Below are 23,898 nucleotides of genomic sequence, written 5' to 3' on the forward strand. Positions count from 1 at the left end.
TGTTCAACCCACTGAATTAAAGCTGAAAGTCTGCAGTTCAACTGCATCTGAGTTGTTTCATTTCAAATTCATTGTGGTAAAGCACAGAACCAAAATTAGAAAAAAAAGTGTCTCTGTCCAAAGATTTATGGGCCTAACTGTATGTCCATTATACATATACAGTATTAATACTTATGAAAGTACTGGGCTGCATAACATTTTGGGATGACAGTCCACTGTACAGGTATGGGACCCATTGTCCAGAATGCTCGGGACCTGGGGTTTTCCGGATAAGGGATCTTTCCGTAATTTAGATCTCTGTGTCTTAAATCTACTAAAAATCATGTAAACATTAAATAAACCCAATAGGCTGGTTTTGCCTTCAATCAGGATTAATTAAATCTTAGTTTGGATCAAGTACAAGATACCATTTTATTATTAAAGAGAAAAAGGAAATCACTTTTTAAATTTAAAATTATTTCATTATAATGGAGTTCATGGGAGACAGCCATCCCCTAATTTAGAAGTTTCTGGATAATGGCTTTCTGGATAACGGATCCCATACCTGTACTAAGGGCCAGTAGCAAAAAGAGCCGATGTGTTCTCTGGGGCAGTCATTTACTAAATGTTATGTAAACCCTACAGTACATATATACAACTAAATAAAACATGATAGAGCCAGTAGATAACTGAGATGGATCACGTTTATATATTTTTAATTCTGTTGCTGTTCTGCAACGTTTGAAACCAGCATATCTGTGCTATACTCATTTGTAGGGAGATATGGCTTTTGTAGCTTGTTAACACATTCTTACAAAGACAGGAATTTATGTAGCTCCTCCGTAGTACAGTCATTTTAATTTTTAACAACTGACACAATCAATCAGCTGGAATTAATAGGATTTACATTGGGATTAATTTGTGCTCTTAGAGAATCAGCTCCTGCTAATTCTCTTCACGTAGTGACAGTAGTTAATCTGTTCTCAGGAGAGCAAAACATACCAGAATTGCATAATTTTTAGGTGAAGATAATGGGGGCTAGCCCTTTAAGGGAGCACTTTACAAAGAATAATTTATATATAAGGCACAAAAAAAGAGGGGGACTTTAAACCCATTTTACCTCCTACCAGTCAAGGTGCATATCCAGAAAGAGTGATGATCACTATGGGGCAAATTCACTATGCGACGAAGCGCCCAACGCTAGCGTAAATTCGTTACTTTGCAAATTCACTAACGAACGCTGGCGTAAATTCGCTAGTGTTACTTCGCACCCTTACGCCTGGCGAATTTGCGCAACGGACGTAACTACGCAAATTCACTAACGCGCGCATTGTACTGAACGCTACCTTTTACGCTAGACTTCCTTCGCCACCTCAGACCAGGCGAAGCGCAATAGAGTAGATAGGGATTGCTTCAAAAAAAGTTCAAATTTTTTCTAAGTCCCAAAAAACGCTGTAGTTTTTTCTATATTATGGGTGATAGGCTGAAAAAGATTGAAAATTTTTATGGGGCTCCCCTCCTTCCCCCCTATATTTCCTAACTCATGGCAACTAAACTATACAGTGGGCACATGTGTAGGGCAAAATAAAAATTTTATTTGATGTTTTGAAGGTTTCCCAGGCATTTGTAGTGATTCTTCGCAACCTTACGCTACCCCTGAGCGCAACTTCGGATTTTAGTGAATTTGCAGAGCGCTGGCGAAAATACGCTAAGACGAAGTGCGGAGAAGTGGGGTGAAGTTATGCCTGGCGCAACTACGAATCTTAGTGAATGTCCCACTATATGCTCAGTTCATAAATACAATATATTTGTAAGTTAAATAAATGTTTACTTAAAATGCTGTACTGGTTGAAGCAAAAACCAGGTGTAATGTCTTACTATATCCTATACAGTATATGTATACTATCCAGCACAGAAAAACATCCGTAACAAAACTAAATTCAGTACCTCAATAACACGAATTATATCTCGTGGACCAACAGTCTCTGGATCAAACTTGACTTGGGCTTTGCACGTAGCTAGAGCAACCGATGCTTCCAAAATGCCAGGGGTTCTCATTAGCCTGGATTCAATGTTGTGAACACAAGAAGCACAGGTCATTCCTGTAATCTAAAAAAAAAAAAAAAAAAGTATTCAGTTAATTCTGTCAAAATACTAAATCCCAAACCCAGAAATATACAGAGGAACCCCTAACCTCAGAAATATGAAAGTCAGCCAAATGATATAGCTCTGCAAAATGTAGGGTGACAAATTATTTAATTAAAAAAACTGATTTATGTTAAAGGCACATATGTATATAAAATGGTTAACTGCCATCATGCAGGGCGTCCAAATCCATCAAATTGTGAACCACATAATATAATCAGAGGTTCTACGCCAGGCTTTGGTCCAGAAGATGTTGCAGTATAACCCACTGCACCACTACCCATTAGTGGTGGAATATAATAGGGACTATTGCTGGGGTCACTATGAATCCAATATTGCATTGACCGCTGTGTGCTGAAAAGCTGGGGCTACTGATTCATATATTGGTGTGGCGATAATATCACATTGCTGGGACCTCTATATCATATATTGCAGGAGTGCCCATACTTTACTAATGCGGGGTCTACTTTAAGTTATGATGTCCCATTATGATCTACATCCATAATATCACTGTTAGCATTCGGTTCCATGGAAAATATTACTTAATTATTATATTGATTTATGAGAATTTTTTTTAAAAAACTATTTCTTATGTAGCTTTAACAGAATAAATATCTGAATTAAAAGAATAAAACAGGAAGGTAATTAAGTCAAGCTGTTGACAGTGTCTTGAGATCTACTGCTTAGAATAGCACTCTCATCAATTTTACATTCACTTATTTTAAAGGATAACTTATCCTTTAAGCCTTTTATTACACAATTCCATTCTACTTTGCAATATATAAATTCACATACATTATGGTATGTATAATTATTACCTTCACATGTAATAAAAGGCTCAGGTGTAGCAGTCCATACCAATGTTTGCTTATAAATAAGTGACCTGCTGATTGAGTTCTGTAAGAGATGTAGCAAACTCTGCATCTATGAAAACATAACTCCCTTCCTTTTCTGTATTAAAACCAAACAGTTAGACATAGAGATGAAGCATTATAGTTACGTAGCCTATCAGTGGGGTAACTTACAATTAACTCCACACTGCCATCAGTAGCCGTGTAATCTTCCATTACTGCTGCCCCGAAGCCTAGATCTTCAACCAGTTGTGCTATTTCCAGTGGCTGGATTCTTTCTGGGTGGAACTTGACCTCTGCTTTGCCAGACATTAGTGCTACAAGCACGGACACAATTCCTACAAACACAATACTGTTAAGCCCCAAGTGAGAACATATCCAATAAGACAACACAAGGGTTCCTTTTTATAACCAATAATATTTGTATTTAAATGGGCATTAGCTACACAGTCAATTTTCACTGCGGCCTATGTAATTCTCAGATCAAGTCTTGCAATAATGTCATTTCTAATAATTAGTTGTCATTTTTAAGGAGCCACAAAGTGAATAAGAGAATCAAAACTGTACAAGTAGTTTTAAAAGGCAAGCGTATGCTAATTTATCATATTTACAGTATAAGCATATACAGTTATGAGATCCCTTTTTTGCAAACCCGTTATTCTTAAAGTTCCGAATTATAGGAATTCCATCCAGGACGCCATAAGAAATCGCAGGGCCCCATACGACAAAATTTCCTGGGCCCCCTGGGCTGCGCCCACCGCAAGCCCCACCTACAGGTCTGCCCTCCCCACCCCACAGGTCCGCCCCTCACCACACAGTAAAAAAAACAAAAAAAAATATTGGTGGCTAGGGTTCCCACATGTTAATAAAAAATAAAAAGAAATTGGTGGTCAGAGCCCCCCATTAAAAAATATTGGTGGCTAGGACCTCACATGAGAAAAAAAAAATTGGTGGCCTAAATTGGTGGCCAGGGCCCCTTAAACGTCCATGCCTTCCTGAAGTCAGCAGCTCTCAGAAAGATGGGGGGCCCGGCTAATCACGTAAGTGTAGCGTGGCCGGGCCCCCCTTACCCTCGGGCCCCCTACAACTATCCCCCCTGACCCCCCCCCCTGATGGTGGCCCTGATTCCATCTCCCATAGAGTTCAGTTTCAATAAATAGTTCTAATTTTTAAAAAAAAAAAAAAAATTCTCTGTAATAATAAAACAGTAGCTTGTACTTCATTGTAACTAAGCTGCCTGAATCCATATTGGTGGCAGAACAATCCTGTTGAGTTTAAATTAATGTTTAAATGATTTTTAGTAGACTAAGGAGGCACATTTATCAATATTCAAATTTCGAATTCACATGAGTTTTTTTAACTCACATGAATTTGATTTTAATCGAAATTCAAATATTAGATTATTTATTATAAACATCTAATATCTTAAACTCGGACTAATCGGACTAATCGAAAAATCAAATCGAATTTGATCAAACCCAATTCCCCCAAAACCTAAAGTCAGGAAGGCTTCAAACATCTCCAAATTGCTCACTGGACCTCTCCCATTGACTTATACAGCAATTCAGCAGGTTTTAGGTGGTGAATAGTTGAATTCGAGTATGATAAATCACGAAAATCGAATTTGACTTTTTAAAATAGACTCGAATCGAGTTTGGATAATTCCCTAGTTGAATTTGAGAGTTTTGACCATAAACAAATTAGAAAATTCAAATTTTTAATTCGACCGTTAATAAATCTCCTCCCTAAAGTATGTAGATCCAAATTATGGAAAGATCATTTATCTGGAATACCCCAGATGCATGCTGGATAACAGGTCCTATACCTTTATAACCTTTTATCAATTATTTTTTATCTAAAAAAGTTGAAGGTGCTGTTTTTTCATTCACATCCCTCCATTATTCCCAGTTTTGTTAAGTGGTTAATTAAAAGTTTTAGTTTCACAAAAACGTAATGCCATTGGTGGGATAGTTGTTATAATTGTATCAATAATTATATTAATTGTAATAATGAGACCTACAAAATGTGTTTTGTCCCAGCCTACCCCCAATAAAATGATATTTGCTAGCACACCCAAAAGCAACACAGAGTCTCGCTTACCATCTTTCTTTTTCAGGTTCCTCTCGATGTTAGAAACACACGATGCGCATGTCATTCCTGTGATCTGCAAGAAACATTTCTCAAGAGCCGTGTCATATAAATCATTAGCAAAGTCCGGGTGAGATTTTTGGGGTAGAACATCCAGTATGTAGTTTTGACTGCCATCAATTTTCCTTGTGGTCTTCGAAGTGGTATGCTTGGTTTCCTCTTCCCAGGAGTTGTACTGACTACAGCTTGTAGAAGGTGAGTTATCTGCACAATACAAACTCCTTTATAACAGTGTGTGGCTTAATAAGCAATTGTACGTGAACATTATGGGGTCACATAGTTATGGTGCTAGCATTTCTGGAGCCACCATCCATTTAAATTATGAATGAGCATTTTACACAATTCTGATCCAGCTTACATTTATCAACACTGGGCAAATTTGCCCATGGGCAGTAACCATGGCAACCAATTTACATGCATTGTTTTACTTGCAGCTGGCTTTAAAAAGCTAATCACTGATAGGTCGCTATAGGTAACTGCCCATGGGCAAATTTGCCCAGTGTTAATAAATGAGCCCCAGTGTGTTATGTGATGCTGTAGATTCTTATCGGGGAAACTTGATTTCTGATTAGTACAGTGCATGGAGAAAGATCTCCCAATGGGGGACACTCAAAGTTATCATGAGGACACGGAATTCTCAGGATACAAAGGTTCAGATTTACTAAAGGAAGTGGCCGCCGCTAACGAAAATTCGCCAGAAACCATCCGCAGGCACATCACTAATCTACTAACAGGCGTAGAGGACAATTGGCTAGCGTAGTTTCGCTGCCTATAGCCAGACAAATTTTCTCCGGAAATTCACTAAAGTGTGAATTTTACAGAACGTTACGTCTTTTGCCAGAGTTTCCTTCTCCACCTTAGAACTGGCAAACTGATAGAATGAAGCTAAATCCTCCGCAATCTTATGTCAGTGACATCATATCCTGAATGCTGGAAAGTCATAAAAGTTCTAAAAAAACACTGGGTTTTTTCATTTTTTAAAGCGAGATTGCCTTCAAAAGTCTAACGATTAAAGATTTTTGTGTTAATATTTCTTTCCCAACCATTTGAGGGGCATGCCACATATGTTTTAGGGTGGGCTCACGTCTAGAGCATTAGAGGATCTCTTTTGTCTTTATTCAGGTTCCTTGGACATTTGTAATAACAAGTGGCCACTTGAAACATTTGCTCCAACATCTCCAATAAAGACGTCCATACGACCCATATGTACCCAACCTATTCTAATTGACCTATCTGGAAGAGTACTAACGAAGTTTCATTAGGCAAAAATGAACGCTAGCGAAAGATCTCTATGTAATGGTCAGGATGACAAATTAACGCTAAAAAAACGTCGCCAGTGTTGGCAGCCCAGACTCAACTTCGCATTTTAGTGAATTAGCAAAGTGGTAGCGAATTTTCGTCTGGCAAAGTTGCACGAAGTTGCAGATCATTCACTGGCGAGAATTTGCCCTTTAGTGAATTTGCCCCAAAGTCTTTCATTCTTCTCATTTTGAGAGTACAGCCCTATGCATAATGTATATTGGGGGAAATGTAATAAGATTTGCAAAGAGCAAACATTTGCAAATAAAAAAATTCACCTGCCGCAATGTATGATTCTTCATTAGGCTTTTATTGCATTGCGAATCTTAATTGCGCATTGCAAAACTTTAACACCTGCTCTGTAGTTTGTTAAATATTTTGTCGCAAAAAAAAAATGGTTTGTGATTGAGAAATTTTATTACATACACTATAGATAGCACTATCACAAACTATAACATTTACAATCACTATCTTACTGTCGTGTGAGGGGCAACGTGTTTGCAAGTGCAAAATATTTAACTTTACAAACATTTATTCACATTGCGAAGGGACTGCAAGCGATTTTTGCATTAGCGACCAATAATACATCCACCCCAATCTTTTCCCTTAAAATCAGTTCCAAAATGTAATAGATTTCACGCATATCAGTATAATGCATGGCACCCTTTTCAAATGTGAAAATCAAATTTTGCAGTAAAATATGGATTTTCCTTACTGAAACAATATATAGGAAATTATACACCCCCTGTTGTAAATTGCGACAATATTAATGTCATGACTGTATAAAGGTATGAAGCATCAGGCCAAGAGATTTTCTATAAGTCATGGAACTCCAAGGCGACATAATGTCCTTAGACTTTAAAGTATAGTGTACATTAATTCAGTGATTCATGTGAAACAAATGGCATTATCCAGCACTGTTTGTAAGTATATCCTTTACAGTTTAGTCATGGCATTTGTGTATTGTAGCAATGAGAAACAGTGACGAAAATGAATACATGGTTGTAAGTAAAACAAAAAAACAATGCAATGACCACATACCAGATACAAGAGTGGAGTGAAATCCCATATGTTCTATGGCTGCTCGTAACTCCTCTGCATTTGTTTCACATGGATTGTAGAAAATCTTCCCATTCCGTTCATCTAAAGAAACAGATATATGCAGTATGCCCTTCCGTTGTGAAATCGTGTTTTCAATTGATGATACGCAAGATCCACAGGTCATTCCCCCAATACTAATTAAAGCCATGTTCCCACCTATACTCTGGTTTGTATGAGAAGGATACCATTTGTTTCTTGTTAATGATGGGCCCTTTTCTACTCCCACTGGAAGTGTTACTTTAAAGTTCCCTGGAGGAAGACTTTCAATGCTTTTTTTTAAGGATAAGAGTGAGGTAGAACCACGAGAAAGACACACAACGGCATTTTTGTTCTTGAGTGAGACTTTGATACTCTGAATGCCGGCAAGGCCAGATACATATCCTTCAATGTTGTGCACACAAGACTTACAGTGCATGCCATCTATCCCTAGAATCACAGTTTCAGTGCTGAGAGTAAGGTCGTCCCCTAAATTATTTTGTGCAGAGCTGTTCAGCAAGCATTGTACATCAATTGTCCCAAGCTTTGTTGGATCTAGTTTGTTTTTAATGGAAGCTTCAAATCCCATGTCTTCTATGTATTTCCTCAGATCTTCTGGTTGAACGATGTCTGACTGATATGTGACGATTGCTTCTTGACTGTTGAGGGACACTTTGATCTTCTGCACACCCTGAATTTTGCCTATTTTGCCTTCTATTGTGTTGACACAAGACTGGCATGTCATGCCTTCTACTCTAATTTTTGTCACATCATCACTATAATATGTAGATTTTAGAGATGATGAAATCCCGCTCTCTTCTGATAAGCTTGCATCAAAACCCATGTCTTCAATCTCTGCACAAATTTTATGTTGCGTTATTTCTGACTGTAAATAATTTACAACAGCAGTATTCTGTTCCAGGCATACATTTATGCTTACTATCCCTGATACTTTAGATATTCTTCCTTCAATTGACTGCACACAGGACTGGCAAGTCATGCCTTCAATTGCCACCACCACTGAGCCCACATCATCAGGCAAAGAGGGCAGGTCTCCTGGGCTCCCTTCATATCCCCTGTTGTCAAAAGCAAGACTGGGTTTCTTTGCTTGTTTCCAGGCAGATACCATCGAGTCAGAAAAGGTCTAAGGATAAAAAATAACATGAGTTTCATGAGACTTATGATAAGGTTCCTGTATAACAGGCATGGAGATTTCATTCCATAATTACATGCTGGCACCTGTTCATGCAATACATTTCAGACAGAATGTAAACATGACCATTTTTTTAATCCAAAATGTTTTGAGTTTGAAAAATTTAAATCTAAAAGTAATAAAACGTTTAAACATTTACAATTTTATATGTTTCATATTGTAAGCTTGCGGGATCCACAAAAGACACTTTCTTCTTTTTAAAGGAGAAGAAAAGCTACAGAGGCATTTTATTGGCAATAGATGAGCTGCAATAGTGAAAGCTAAAACGCTATATTTATTCTGTAGAATGTTTTACCATACCTGAGTAAACAGCTCTAGAAACTCTCTGTTTGTTTAGGATAGCAGCTGCCATATTAGCTTGGTGTGACATCACTTCCTGCCTGAGTCTCTCCCTGCTCACTCATAGCTCTGGGCTCAGATTACAGCAGAGAAGGGGGGGAAGAGGCGCAAACTGAGCATGCTCATGCCAGGGCAAAGAGGTTTAAGCTGAAGGCAGGAAGTCGTATACAGAAGCCCATGTGTACACAATAGAAAGAAATGCAGTGTTTCTTTTAGGGATGCACCGAATCCAGGATTCGGTTCGGGATTTGGCCTTTTTCAGCAGGATTCGGAATCAGCAGGAATCTGAATCCTAATTTGCATATGCAAATTAGGGGTGTGAAGGGAAATTGCGTGACTTTTTGTCACAAAACAAGGAAGTAAAAAAAATTCCTGTTCCCACCCCTAATTTGCATATGCAAATTAGGATTTGGATTCAGTATTCGCCCGAATCTCTCGCGAAGGATTCGGGGTTCGGCCGAGTCCAAAATAGTGGATTTGGTGCATCCCTAGTTTATTTTGGAAGAGGACTCAGAGCAGCATTACTTTGAGGGTTTACTGGTATATTTGGGTGGACCTTTCTGATAAGGCTTACTTAGTTTTAACCTTTCCTTCTCCTTTAAGGCAGTTTATTGACACAGCATACAAAACATAAATCATAAAAATAAATCCTGCCCACTGGGCGCTACCTTCACACATTTTCCCTCACTGAACTGGGTACCTAGTGGACTACCAGCAAAACACATACATTGGGGTCACCCCTGTACTCACAAACCTTCTTTGGGGGATTGCTCAGCCTCCTGGCTTTCCTCAGTGTCTCACTCAGACAGACTCTCGCATCACTTGGTCACAGGCTTCCTCTGAACTTGCAGTGGCAGGCAGCACCCTCTGGGATTTCCTCACACAGGCAGGTATCCTACCTGTTCTGTGCCCTGCTCTGAGAGCCATTCCTAACAGTCTCATTAGAATGAAACACTTTCCCACAGGACAGGCTTCCTGTGGAAAGTGAGCTCCAATCAGGGCTGGACTGAGAATTAAAATAGGCCCTGGCATTTCACGTACACAGAGGCCCAATCAGCCTACACCAGCTCACCTGGCTTGCCTGTTCCTTTCAGAATAATCCAGCTTCCAAGATCTTGCCACCAAGTCTTTAAATAGAGAAAACGTTCTTGGTTTATTAACACCCTTCCTGGTGCCTATATCTCCTACTGGGTAGAAATTAAAGGGAAAACGCACCTTTTTACCATTTTCTTTGGCCACTCTATCGCAATACTCTTAAAGTATTTGTTGGCTGAATATACACCAGCATGGGATTGGCATTTTAATGAATGTTACAGAACATCAAATAAGTTTACAGTAAAATGAGAGTCACTCAACATTTTATGACTGAATAGATCCACCACTAATACAATATTTTCACACATGTTGCTTCACAGACAGCAGTCTAAAATCTCCTCCCAGCTTGGGTGTCTTTCACCTCTTTCTTCCTTATTGTAATATGGCATGGTATTAGTGTCTTCTTGGCCAGAAAATATGTTTGCTGATTGCTGAGCTAAGTACTAACAACTGACTGTCATTTTTTGTAGCTTTCTTCTTCTAGAATATTAATCCCTAACTGTGCTAAATCTTAAATGACATTGCTTAAACTGTATTGTTGTATAAATTAAATTGTAGGCTCATGAAATCTGGTTTATTTCTCTCAGATTCTGCAATCAATTTATTTATTGTTCCTGTTCATTCTCACCAGAACTACAGTTTGTATTGTCACTCAATATCCTAGCCTGTTATGTGCATGAATAGCCTTCTCTCCTTGATCTAATCAACACTCAATGTGGCTCATTTATCAACACCGGGCAAATTTGCCCATGGGCAGTAACCCATGGTAACCAATCAGATTGCTGCATTCATTGTTCTACTTGCAGCTGGTTTCAAAAAGCTAATCACTGATTGGTTGCTATGTGTAACTGCCCATGGGAAAATTTGCCCAGTGTTGATAAATGAGCCCCAATGTTCCCATATTAAACCCCAGCTAAAATGCATTTACCCATATTCTGAATATAGTCAGACTGTGTGTACTTTTGTTTTAATATTTCTTCTTTTTCAATATAGGAAAAAAATTGGAAACTGTATGCATAGTTTGCACAAAAATAAATATGTAAAATAATCTTTTCACTTTTCTTAAAAAGTCAATTTTAAAAGATGACAAATGGAAAACCTTAGGGGGTTATTTAATAAACTCTGAATGCAAAAAAACTTTTTTTTTTAATAAAATCTGATTTTTAAAAAAAATCTAAATTTTTTCAAAATTTATTAAACCGAAAAGCCCGAATTATAAAATCTGGCATCTCAGACCTGTCGAGGTTGCATATAAGTCAATCGGAGATGTGCCAGGGGTTCTTTGCAAAACAATAACAGCAGGCTTTATTCAATTATAAAGTGCCACAGGGTTGATAATACTCACACATGAGGTAGTCAGAATAATACCAGGTACAATCAAGGATGTAGCAGACACAGCATAAATGGCACCACTAAAGGAATGGCACGGGGAGTTGAAAGTACACACCTTCCAGGTTGTCAGTACCTCATGTGGACCGGATCCCCTACAGCAGATGTGGAACAGGGATAGAACAATAACCTAATTCCCTTGTCAGTACTGTGTTCCTTTCACTACAGGCAAGCAGAGCCTGGGGGAGAGCTACTCCTTTCTATCTACTTGGTGGAGCTTGAAGCTGCTCTTACTATCTCACTAACTCACGAGAGAGAGAGAGAGAGAGAGAGAGAGAGAGAGAGAGAGAGAGCACTATTACAGTGGCCATTCTGCACACTAGCTTCACCTTGTTAACAGGGTCAATGTACTTTTTTTTTCCCCAAAACTTAAACATTTACAAAATCAACACAAAACAGAGAGGAAAGAAGAGAGAGGGTAGAGAGGGTAGGTGAGATAAATGTACACTATACATTATATGAGTTTAGATGAGTTTAGACAGTTTGAATATTTAGCCAGGTACACCCAAATGGCTTCGAATTTTCCTGAGCAACCTCTAGCCAGATAGGTCAGTTTCTGGTTTGAGAGAGAGTCATTTATCAGTTTTTACCAATACTGTATTGAAGCGGGTTGAGGGATTTCCAATGCATTAATATGGCTTTTCTGGCATAGTATAGGAGTAGGAGTGAAGCTGCAAATCCCCTGTTAACCCAACAGACAGAGTTCTGGTGAGTGAATATTTGGTAATGTTAGCTTTTTTTTACCCCTTTCTAAAGGAGTTGTCCCTTTAGGGCCTAACACTTCTGGGACCTTGTTGACTCCAGGCTCAATGGAAAATCCACCCAGGCCAGATCAACTGCTGCAGGCCAAAGAGGAAGGACCTCCCCCTGCAAAGCACATGCAGGATATGTCATCGACCTAGGGCCAAAGAACTGGGTATGCAAAATAAGGTACAAATATGTTACATGGGGTTTAACCCAACAACAAGGAAATGAGGTACAGAAAATTGATGGTGCAGTTCAAAGATAATACTTCAGCCAAAGCTGGCAAAATGTTAACACCTAACAGGTTTAGAATGAATGTACTGCACATAGAAACCTCACAGATCATATCATGAAATCCCAGAGACAATGAAAAGTCTTGTTATATCTAATTATATAATTTTTTTTTATACTTTTGTATTTGCATTGTATTTGCCTTTCATTTCCTCATCATAAGGGCGGAGAAAATTTCCCTTCAAGAGATGGAATTCATAATGCTACTGTAATGAAAAAAGGCACATTCCATCATAGGTTCTTTGTCTAATGTAGCTTTAAGCATTTTTAAAGTCATAATTTGGCACTTGAACTGAGTTATCACCCATAACCTACATGTCCCACAGCTATTATTTATAATTGGCACATGAGTTAGCTATCTGCCTGCAGAGAAGCCATATAAAATTATCGATCAAGGTATTATATGAAATATATTCATATATAATTATAGATTCTCTAGTGGAAAGTGTATCAATAGCTCCCAAACAACAATTTCACCCTCTTCCCCTTTATGTATTTCCAAAGATTTACAAAAATTGATTCATCTGTCTATGGGGCAGATTTATCAAGGTGTGAAATAGACCACAGAACAACTCACCTACAGTGTCGGACTGGCCCACCGGGATACCAGGAAAACTCCGGGTGGACCCAGGTGTCAGTGGTCCCTCATGCTGCTAAACATTTGGCCTATTTCATGGTCATTCCCTATTTCTATGAGAAAAGAGGCTAAATAGATGGAATAATGGATTATGGTATGTAAAGTAAAGAGACTAGGAGAATAAAGGTTGAGTGAGTGAGGAAGAATAATAGTACTGAGAGTGGGCCCCTGGTGGACGCCCGGTCTAAGGTTTTTGGGTGGGCCCCTGGTGTCCCGGTCCGACACTGCTCACCTACTTTCTATACATTCCTGTGGGATTTTTAGAAGTGCATTTATCAAATGGCGAACTCTTACTTTCACCCACTGATAAATACGCTTCTATAAAATCCCATAGGAATGTATAGATAGTGAGTGGCTCCTGAGACCCTGTTGTGGCTCACTGCCAGTCATTTACAGTATGCTTTGGACAATAGTTGTGACAGATACTGAAGAATAGATTTAGGTATAAAATTATATATAGAGAGAGATATATATATATATTTCTTTAAAACCTTTGATGAAACAACATACGCAGTTTGGAATTTGCACACCTAATGCTATTTGGAAACTCTGCACAGACCTAATGACTTTTCACTCATAATAAACCCATATCATGAAAAAGCAAAGAAAGAGATATATTGTTATCTCAGGCCTGGAAGTAAAGGTGCATTATATTTGTGTGCAGAGCCATCATGTGATTCTGTGGTATCGTTTCTATGCTGCAATTACTCACTGTTGTAGGTCATTTAAGCTAGTAAAAACTATTACCCTGCTGCTGTCTTACTAATCTTTGCTTAAGCACCACCACAGAACATGTTCAGAGGTGCAAATATTATTTCTAGGGTAACAAATATATTAATTTAACTACATATGAAATGGGAATAGATTTGTATCTGTATGCCCTCAAGGTGTTACATGGCAGATAATGGGCCATACAATAAAGTCTTTATTCCAACATGGCACAGAATCAACATTTCGGCTCACGCTTAGAGCCTTTATCAAGATATATAGAGAGTGTAGAACAATTTAAGTTTATATTTGAACCTCACACCTACCTGTTTTTTTTTTTATTTTAAGAGAATACTATTCCATTAAAAACAATTCTTCAAACAAGCTTCATAGCCAGATTACTAATTTTCAGAAGTGCTTTCAGTTAACTGCCGTAGAGAGCAATGGAGGGCAATTTGGGGGGGGGGGTTGTCCCAACATTTCCATTACTAAAATTTCCATGTCTGCCCAATTTGATTGGACAGACATTGGATAGGACATTGGAGAACTGTATAAGTAAAAAAAAAACAATCAAGAGCCCAAAAAAAGTAATTAATAAAAGTAACTATTTTTAACTTAAAAACAGGGCATTTTAAATAGTAACTACACAATAACTGGATGTTTATTTCTCCTTTCAAACGTTTTTCTTTTAAACTTTCTACAAAATAACTAATTGTTCAACAAGTGCTTGAGCAGGAAGGGGGAATCACGGAAGTATATAGGAATTCTTTCTGTAGGGTGTAATTATACAGTCATTTAATTATATTTCTGGATTTGTTGTTACTCATCATAAAGCAGGAAATTTTGGATTAGCTAGGCAAAATGCAACCCTCGTTATTACAATAAATCAGCATACTGGTGTTGGTGTAGAGGAGGTGTTTGCATTACACTGAACAATGCTAGAATCACTATTTTTGTTGGCAATGGGAAGCTTTTAATGTAGAATGACTGGTATCCAGGGCTGATCCTATCAAATGTGGGGCCCAATTGGGACCATGTTGGCGGGGCCCCTAGACAAAGTGCTGCTGGCTACTGACACACCAAGTATTTAGGAAAATAAGGGCATACAGGCACAAAATAGAAAGGAAAGGGGCAGACAAGGTAAGAGAGTGAGAGGGATGAAATAGGGGCACATAATAGGGGCACACAGGGTAAGAGAGAGAGGGAGGAAATAGGAGAGTGGACTGGGCCAATTAGTTTGGGGCAGGCTGGCCCGATTCAGCTTGGGAGCAGGATTGGTTGGATTGGGGGCAGGCAGGGCCTATCAAGGTTGGAGGAAAGCTGGGCTTATGAGAGTTGGGGGCAGGCTAGACCTATGGATTTGGGGGATAGGCTGGCTTATCAGAGTTGGGGGTGGGCTGGACCTATGGATTTGGGGATGGGCTGGACTCTCAAAGTTGGGGGCAGGCCAGGCAGCATCATGTGCTGAGGGAAATATTATCTGTGCTGCCCTGTGGTGCGGGGCCCCCAGAGGTGCGGGGCCCTATTGGGCCCAATTGGTCCAATAGGCCTAAGGCCGGCCCTGCTGGTATCTACCTACTTCCTGTTCCAGTTTATCTTTATGGCTGACAACAGTCAGGAACAGACCAATCACTGGCTGAACCAGCAGTGTGAGAGAGCCATGAGCCATATTTTTCCTTTTTCTTTATAATATAAAGCAACTAATATCTTTAATTGCGAATGCCAGATTTGTTTACATTGCTTTTGGCCAAAGTCACATAAGAAAAAAACGCATAAAAATGTTACGAGATTTTTTACACGGCAAATCATGCAGATATGTGGTGTATTATCCGCTATGTCTAGAAATTAACAAAGCTGCATGTAGCATTTTCAAGGTATATTATTATTATTATTATTATTAACATGTATTTATATAGCGCCAACATATTTCGCAGCACTGATTTTATCTAGTTGTTTTATTGTATTTTTTTTGTCAAAAATAAACCAAACATGCATTTTGTAAATAAATGTCACTTGTTATTATCAGTTTCGTCCTTTAACACAATTTCAAGAGTTGTGTAAGGAAGAAGAGAGATTTCACAGATAACGAATATGTTTGTAAAGTTGTTGCCAAACGTTTTGCAAGTCAAAAATGTTATTTATTCAGTTTATAGAGGCATGAAGTGGCGAGAGCCCCCGAGGGCATACACAAAACAAGGCAAACTGCATTGAGATGCCAGTTCCACTCTTGCCAAAAGGGAATTAACTGACATTTAAAAGGGCAAGAGTCTGAAACTATTGTACCTATTCAGAGGCAATTCTGGCTGCATCCCTGGTGCAGAGAGAACAATTGCACTCTGTTAGAATATTGGCTCTAAAAGTTACCAGGAGGCACTTGTTACCACCCCGATGACCTGTGGGGCACTGCTGCCTCAACTTCTCAATTAGCCTCATTTCATAAGTGGCCCTGTACCTAGTCTTAAAGTAATCTATACCGTAAGAATAGCAAAATGGATTTCAATCCCTGCTACCAGTACATGCAGGGTCAGTGAGCAAAACAATGGCTTAGGGTAAGAAGCCACCTGTCTGGGCAAAAGTAACACAATCTAAAAAGTTACCATTTGCTCTTTTCCTTCTTATGTGTAGAGAATATTAAATTAAGCCTTTAGATCACATCTCCATGTATGCCTATAAATTACTGTGGGAACTTGGTGGTGCATTTATTTAAAGTATTGTCAGCCAACCCATGGGAATGACAGTTACAGTTATGGCTCCTGATTGTATAAGAAGTCAGGTGCATTGTAGCAAGCACATGTTGTTCCTTGGGGCAGAATTAAGCTTGAAAACCAGAAGCCTATATCATGGTTCTCGTGTGAATTGCCCAGGATCTAATTAAACTTATGTGGGAGGGAGGGGGTGAGCAGACTGATTTAAACATTGACTTTACCAGCAACAGACAATTGTGCAGTACTTTTTGGGTTCCATAGGACAGTAAAGCCTTGGAAATGTGGTTCATGGGCTTTCTCACATTATCCAACATGATTTGGGACTTCACGGAAGAGGGAGCAGAAATGAATTAGTAAAGCTGAAGTTGAGCAGGAATCGTGGGTAAAGGCCCCCATACACGGGGCGAGAAAAGATGCAGACAGACCAAGTCGGCAACTTATTGGCCCGTGTGTGGGGCCATCCGACAGGCTCCCCCCGAATGATATCTGGCTGAAAGTCGGGCAGATCTCGATCAGGCAGGTTAAAAAATCCCGTCGGATCGCGGCCGCATATATGCATGTATGCAGTCCTGTGATCAGACCGCCCATATCGGATCCATTATGATTATTATATCGGATCAGCCCGATATTGGTCACTACGTCTATGGCCACCTTTAAGCAAAAGGTTGGTGTTGATCAGAAGTAATCTTGAGTACAGAACATATATAAATATATCCAGGGTTTATTTTACCTTTGAGAGTAGAAAAAAAACATAGCTTTGTGCCATTACTGATTTGCATATTCATTGGGTACGGTTGCTATTTTATTAATTATTCTTTTTTATATAGCACTAACACGAGTGGTGTAACTCACATACAACAGACCTGCAACCAAGGGGGCCCAGGGAAGATGGAGGCCTAGACGGTCACCGGTTGCCTATGGTGTCACTTTAAATCACTTTTTCAGGTCTCCTAATGAATAAGTTTGTTGTGTGCGCACACATGAGTGAGATACAGAACAGCACACACTAGCTAACACATTTATACAGGGATTTATAGATACTGTATAGTTTGTCAGAGACTAATGTTCCTGCCCCAGAGAGATATGCACAGTGATGAATTAGCAACAAATCCTCCAACATTTAGGGGCAGATTTATCAAAGGTCGAGGTGAATTTTCGAATGAAAAAAATTCGAATTTCCAGCTATTTTTTGTGTACTTCGACTGGGGAATAGTCCAAATTCAAAAATTCTAAAATATCGAATTTATTATGTACTGTCTCTTTAAAAATTCGACTTCCTGCCGAATTGCTGTTTTAGCCTATGGGGGACCTTCTAGAGCCTATTGGTGGACTTTGAAAAATCAAAGTTTTTTTGGGGAAAAACTTTGAATCAAATTCGATTGAATGCTCTATTACTTCGATTCGTACGATTCAAATTCGGCCGAATACTGACCTATTAGATCGAAAACAGACCTATTCAGCCAAAAAAAACCTTCGACTTCATTTCGGTTGGTCTTTTTGAATTTGAATCTCGAAGTTTTTCAAATTCGAAATTCAACCCTTGATAAATATGCCCCTTAGATTGCAAGCTCTTTGGTACAGCAGAATTACTATATTTCAATTCAGTACAGATGTAGCATGTGTTTTTCAATCTCCCTTGCATACTGCATTACAGAATATAAAGGTGCTGAATAAATAAAGTTTGATACTAATAACAAAAGAGAGGAATGTGCCGACTTCACTAACCTGTGCATTAGTGGTGCCCATATCACCAGATGCAGCCGCCAATTTCATCCTTTTTTTATTTCCAACCCTTTCAGGAGGTTCCTTAGAATTCTGAGCCACAGAAAGTAGAGAGGGTGCCTCATCATGTAACCGTCGGAAGCCTGTTATGGTTGTGTCTTTTTTATTTGAATAGCCCACAGCACTTCTGCTGCATAAATTTCTCTCTAAGTTATCCTTCATATTTACCAGTATAAGCACAACGTTAATACAAATAAATCAAATATATATATCAGAAAACCTAAAGTTTAATCAAGTATAGAAGTGCCAGTGGATGTGCATATGCCTTTGTTACTGACATCACTATGATAGAGGTAGGACTGTAACCCTCAGCCTTTATACAGCACTCAGCTGCTAACTCTTGCATAATATGTATATTCTGTCTTCCAATTAGCATCACACTCACACAAAGCTAGATTAATAGCTCTTAGCTTTGCACACCGCCCCACAGATGAATCAGCATAGGGATGGCCTTTCATGAAAATCAAATAGCAACTGAAGGGTGAGTGCATAACATGCAGGCTTGATGTCTCACTAGTCCGTGTGCACCAGGCTGGTTTCTGCACACTTCCCCTCGTGCGTAGTCACATTCTTTACATTATTTGTATCAACCAGGATTATGTGAGAACACAAATTGTATAAACTCTGGGTGTGCTGTGATGTGTGAGTTATGTCAGAGATCTTTAAAATTGGTTGACATGCTATATAGAAAATTAATTTACTTCAAAGTGAGGTGAAGGGATTCAAAATCCCATGGCATGGAATAGAATCAGGTTTCCCTACCTTAAAGGGCTTGTTCACCTCACATTTTTTCAGACAATTTGACTTGTGCTCTGCTGTACTGCAAGAGTGATATCACCCCCTTCCCTTTCCCCCCAGCAGCCTAACAAAAGAACAATGGGAAGGTAACCAGATAACAGCTCCCTAACACAAGATAACAGCTGCCTGGTAGATCTAAGAACAACACTTAATAGTAAAAACCCATGTCCCACTGAGACACATTCAGTTACATTGAGAAGGAAAAACAGCAGCCTGCCAGAAAGCATTTCTCTCCTAAAGTGCAGGCACAAGTCACATGACTGGGGGCAGCTGGGAAATTGACAAAATGTCTATTCCCATGTCAGATTTCAAAATTGAATATAAAAAAAATCTGTTTGCTCTTTTGAGAAAAGGATTTCAGTGCAGAATTCTGCTGGAGTAGCACTATTAACTGATGCATTTTGAAAAAAAACATGTTTTCCGGTGACAGGATCCCTTTAATGTTTAAAAAAGTTTGATGTTGAACGTTGGTGTCTCTGGTGTTTCAATCTGTCAGCTCAGTGAGCTAGAAGCATTCTGAACTGTTACAATTTGCTACATTTCATTGATACAATTAGTTAGAATATTAGCAACTATTGTATCAATTCTAATAGCTGCCTTAAGGGCTCTTACACACGGGCGGTTTTTGCAGCCGCAGGGCAGCGCAGGAGTAGATGCACTCAATTATTGTTAAAGGGGCTGTACTCACACAGACACATGTAAGTGCCGAACGCAGGTGGAAAGCAACATGCTGCATCCCACCTGCGTTTGGCGCTTACATGCGTCTGTGTGAGTACACAATAATTGAGTGCGTCTACTCCTGCGCTGCCCTGCGGCTGAACGGAAGAAATCACAATGCAGGGGAGCGCAGGAAAAAACGAAACACAGGGATTCTGCTCAGCAGGGACAAAGATAACACATGTATCAAATAAATGTATACATTTAGAACATATAAAAGAGTCGGCGAACCCCCCTGAGCTGCTTTAGAAGGTGAAACATGAAACATTACACTTCAATATTAAAAAAATGGTCACAAAATGGTCACAAATTGGAAAAATTCTTTTTTTTTGGTGAACAATCTGAAACCGACTGAACTGAAAAAAGTGTTTGAAGGTGAACAGCCCCTTTAAAAAAATAAAAGTGTCCTTTCTTTACTGCCCTACAACAGAACTAGAAAGAAGGGGTCACATACTAATTTACAGCTACAGACAAAACAGTACACAGTCTGAGCTCTTTAAAAACAGAAGAATTTTATTATAAGATAATTTACCGAATCATATTAAATCAGATCTTTATAGGATTGAGTGAGGTGTTCCATACAAAGTAAAGGTTAGAAACGGGGTCCTAATTTTGTATCCAGACCTCTTAGACTTTATGTTCCGCTGGGGCAGGGACTGATGTGAATGATGTATAATGATTTAAGGCTCTTTGAAATATGTTGGTGCTATATGAATAATAAATAACAAACCAAAATGGCTTATTGCACTGCAAATAATTACATTCTAAAAAGCAACTGTACCCAAGGCTACACTGCGGAAGTTAAAAGGAAATTTACACAATTCACAGGTAGAGTTTATAGTAAAATTTGCTTTTCTTAAATAGGCGGTTAGGATTATGTGCTCAGAAGACTCTATTGCGCTCAGGAAGTGCTTTTCTAATCATTTTTGCAATTTCCATTGGTTATTGAATTTTTTCCATTTCAAAGCTATTACGCTGTGTATTAACTGATAATATATTGGATATTGTAACAACCACACCACCTGCTGGTCAGTTCTTCTGACTCTACAATTGGAGAGATACGTACAGAAGGATAACAGGCAACTGTTCTGAAGTTGTTCAGCCCAGGAAGAGAAATTAAAGGAGAAGGAAAGGCTAAAAATAAGTAAGCTTTATCAGAAAGATCTATATAAATACACCAGTAAAGCCTCAAAGTAATGCTGCTCTGAGTCCTTTGTCAAAAGAAATACTGCATTACTTTCCTTCTATTGTGTACATATGGGCTTCTGTATCACACTTCCTGTTTTCAGATTAAACCTCAAGGGCTAGGGCTTGAGCATGCTCAGTTTGCTATTCTCTCCCTTTGACCCATCCCTCCTCCCCTCCCTGCTGTAAACCTTGATTTATTCTCATTTTTTTTGGTAATGTTGTGGGGAATCTTCATTTTTGGTGAAAATAAAACCAACGATTTACCCTCACTTTTTTCGTTCCGGAGAGAAAGATAAATGGCCTACAACTGATGGTGATGATTCAGCACTTCTGTTATATTTACTGAGAATATTTTAATGCCCTTATATTGCTGGAAATAAAAGGACATATAGCTCCATCTAGTGTAAAATAAGCATGTTAACATTGTAAATTTGTATTTTATTTATTTATTTTTTTGTTTTAATGGAATTTTTCGAATGCATGCATTTTTGAGAGTAAAATAAGAAGCCATTTAAGTTTGGCCTTATTATAACTTACATTATACCATTGGCCGGTGTTAGCGGGAAACTGCACTAGCCCGGGGTCCTTGTGAGTGAACACCATGGAGTGATCTTCTTCTTTCTCTTCTTCTTTCTTCTGTTGCCCCAGACATGCACAGTAGAGTGATAAAGACAGCTTTTTGCAGAAAGTTTGTGCTGAAAGTTGTTTTTTTTACTCTTTTGCATGTGTCGGCAACTGAAGAAAGAAGAAGCAGAAGAAGAAGTGCTCCGTGGTGTTCACTCAGAAGTAACTTGGGCCAGTTCAGTTTTCTGCTAACAGGAGAACCGGTCTGGGGCATAAGGTAAGTGATTATAATCACTGGGGTTGCTTAACATTTGTTGTCCACCATGGACTGAATTTACAGTTCTGAAATGTCTGGAAATTGCCAGACAACATACTGTATATATATATTTATATATAAAATACATCATTTAAAACTCAATTTATTTAACCAACGTTTTGGTGCGTTTTATATGACATTTTATTTTTTTTATTCTAACATACACACACACACTGGAGCGTGTGACTAATGGCAGAAATATAATCTTCCTATATAAAGTAACAAAGTCGGTTCAACAGCAAGAAAAACAGCTAATAAAAAAGATAGTATCTATTACACTGTACTTTCCAGATACATGAATAACTGCCCCTATTGTGTCATGTGCCTACTTTGTCTTGCGATAGCTGCCATTACTTATGCAAGCGTGATGGTGAATGTCAGTGTTCATTCTGGCAACGCTTCTCTAAAGCTGGCCATAGACGCAAAGATCTCATTGTACGAATCGAGGATTCGTACGATTTTCGGAACGTGTGTGGAGAGTCCCAACATTTTTCGTCCGGTGAAGATCGGTCGTTTGGTAGATCGGACAGGTTAAAAGATTTCTGTCGGCTGCGGGTAATATCTCTGCATGTATTGCCGATTGTACGATTTTCAGTGGGAGACTGTCACTAGCTTTATCTTTCGTACGATTGCTGTCAGGGGCAGAACATCGGCTGATCTGTTCTTTAACTACTTTATTTGATCGGAATGGTAAGACTTTGATCTGAATGGTTAGTGGCAGGTCGGGAGATGGGAAAGTCCGATCGTACGTTGATTCGTACGATCGGATCTTTGCGTCTGTGGCCAGCTTAACTCTTTTGCCTTTTTGTTAGTATCATTGTAACAAAAATAAATCATTTGTTTACATGAATCATCAATAAATAGTATTAATACAGTAATTAATTGTCATTGATCCACGTATTATCCATTTTTTTTGGGCAAATGTATTCATATGTTATCAATTATTTTCACTTGATAGTCATTATTAATAATCTGATTGTACTGCACAAAATAAATTTACCAAGTGTTGATAAATGAGGACATTTATGGATGTTGCATGTCTGTATCCATTCTGTGTTAAGGCATGCCAATGCCAACTGTCTGGGGGTCTAGACACTGTGTGTTTTGGAAAGACAATTGCCCTGGGCTCCAGTCCCTTAATCAATACCCAACCACCAGTATAGCATTTGGTGCATATATGGGTCCATCTGAGGAACAATTTGACTGATCACTAAGCAGTTTATCAGCAAAAGCTGAAAACTGTTTAAAACATTTGGTAGCTCTGGTGCATGCCTCACATAACTCCAAGTCAAAGTCAAAATCTACAGAGAACTTTCTCCCTTAGCAATGTGTTCTACAAAATCCTAAATCTTTAGAGTTGTGAACAAACAGGCTCCAAACTGCAGATGCTGTGCTGCAAGTTTTATTTTAACACAACATGTTTCGAGCTGTGTGGCTCTTTTTCAAGCTCCTGAAAAAGAGCCACACAGCTCGAAACATGTTGTGTTAAAATAAAACTTGCAGCACAGCATCTGCAGTTTGGAGCCTGTTTGTTCACAACTCTAAAGATTTTGCATTTGCACCAGCCTCTACCTGGGACAGAGGCCGTGACACGGGCATTCTACCGTGACCAAAGGTACAAAAATCTCTTTTCCAGTTCTACAAAATCCTGCCCCTCCCTCCATTCCCATCAATCTGTTCTGTTGCAGAACTAGAGCGGGTCTTAACATCATTTGGGTCCTACAGAGAGAGAGAAGTGAACATCTGCAACACCCTACTTCCAATGTGAAATAGCGTAACTATAGTGGCAGCAGACCCCTCTTGCACAGGGAGCTCGCAGAGAAAGGGTGAGAAAGAAGCATTGCATGGGGAAGGGGGATGCCAGGAGACAAATGCAAGAGTTATACAGGGAGTAGTATAACCCATGAAAGAAT

General features: G+C 39.0%; 1 protein-coding gene across 2 annotated transcripts in view; it reads right to left on the reverse strand.

The window, feature by feature from the left end:
- atp7b.S (ATPase, Cu++ transporting, beta polypeptide S homeolog) overlaps window positions 1-23,898 on the reverse strand; it is a 52,120-nt gene that overhangs the window by 23,650 nt on the left and 4,572 nt on the right. The window contains exons 1-5 of one of the 2 annotated variants that reach the window (XM_018248643.2): window positions 18,346-18,794; window positions 7,464-8,643; window positions 5,076-5,327; window positions 3,150-3,313; window positions 1,927-2,088 (exon numbers count right to left, since the gene is read on the reverse strand). In XM_018248643.2, the coding sequence (XP_018104132.2) occupies window positions 1,927-2,088; window positions 3,150-3,313; window positions 5,076-5,327; window positions 7,464-8,643; window positions 18,346-18,564 (1,977 nt within the window). In that variant the 5' untranslated portion in view covers window positions 18,565-18,794. Of the gene's footprint in view, window positions 1-1,926; window positions 2,089-3,149; window positions 3,314-5,075; window positions 5,328-7,463; window positions 8,644-18,345; window positions 18,795-23,898 lie in introns of those variants that run through there. The other variant, XM_041584484.1, reaches the window with a different exon arrangement.

This window comes from Xenopus laevis, chromosome 2S, assembly GCF_017654675.1.
Source record: "Xenopus laevis strain J_2021 chromosome 2S, Xenopus_laevis_v10.1, whole genome shotgun sequence".
Lineage (NCBI taxonomy): Eukaryota > Metazoa > Chordata > Amphibia > Anura > Pipidae > Xenopus > Xenopus laevis.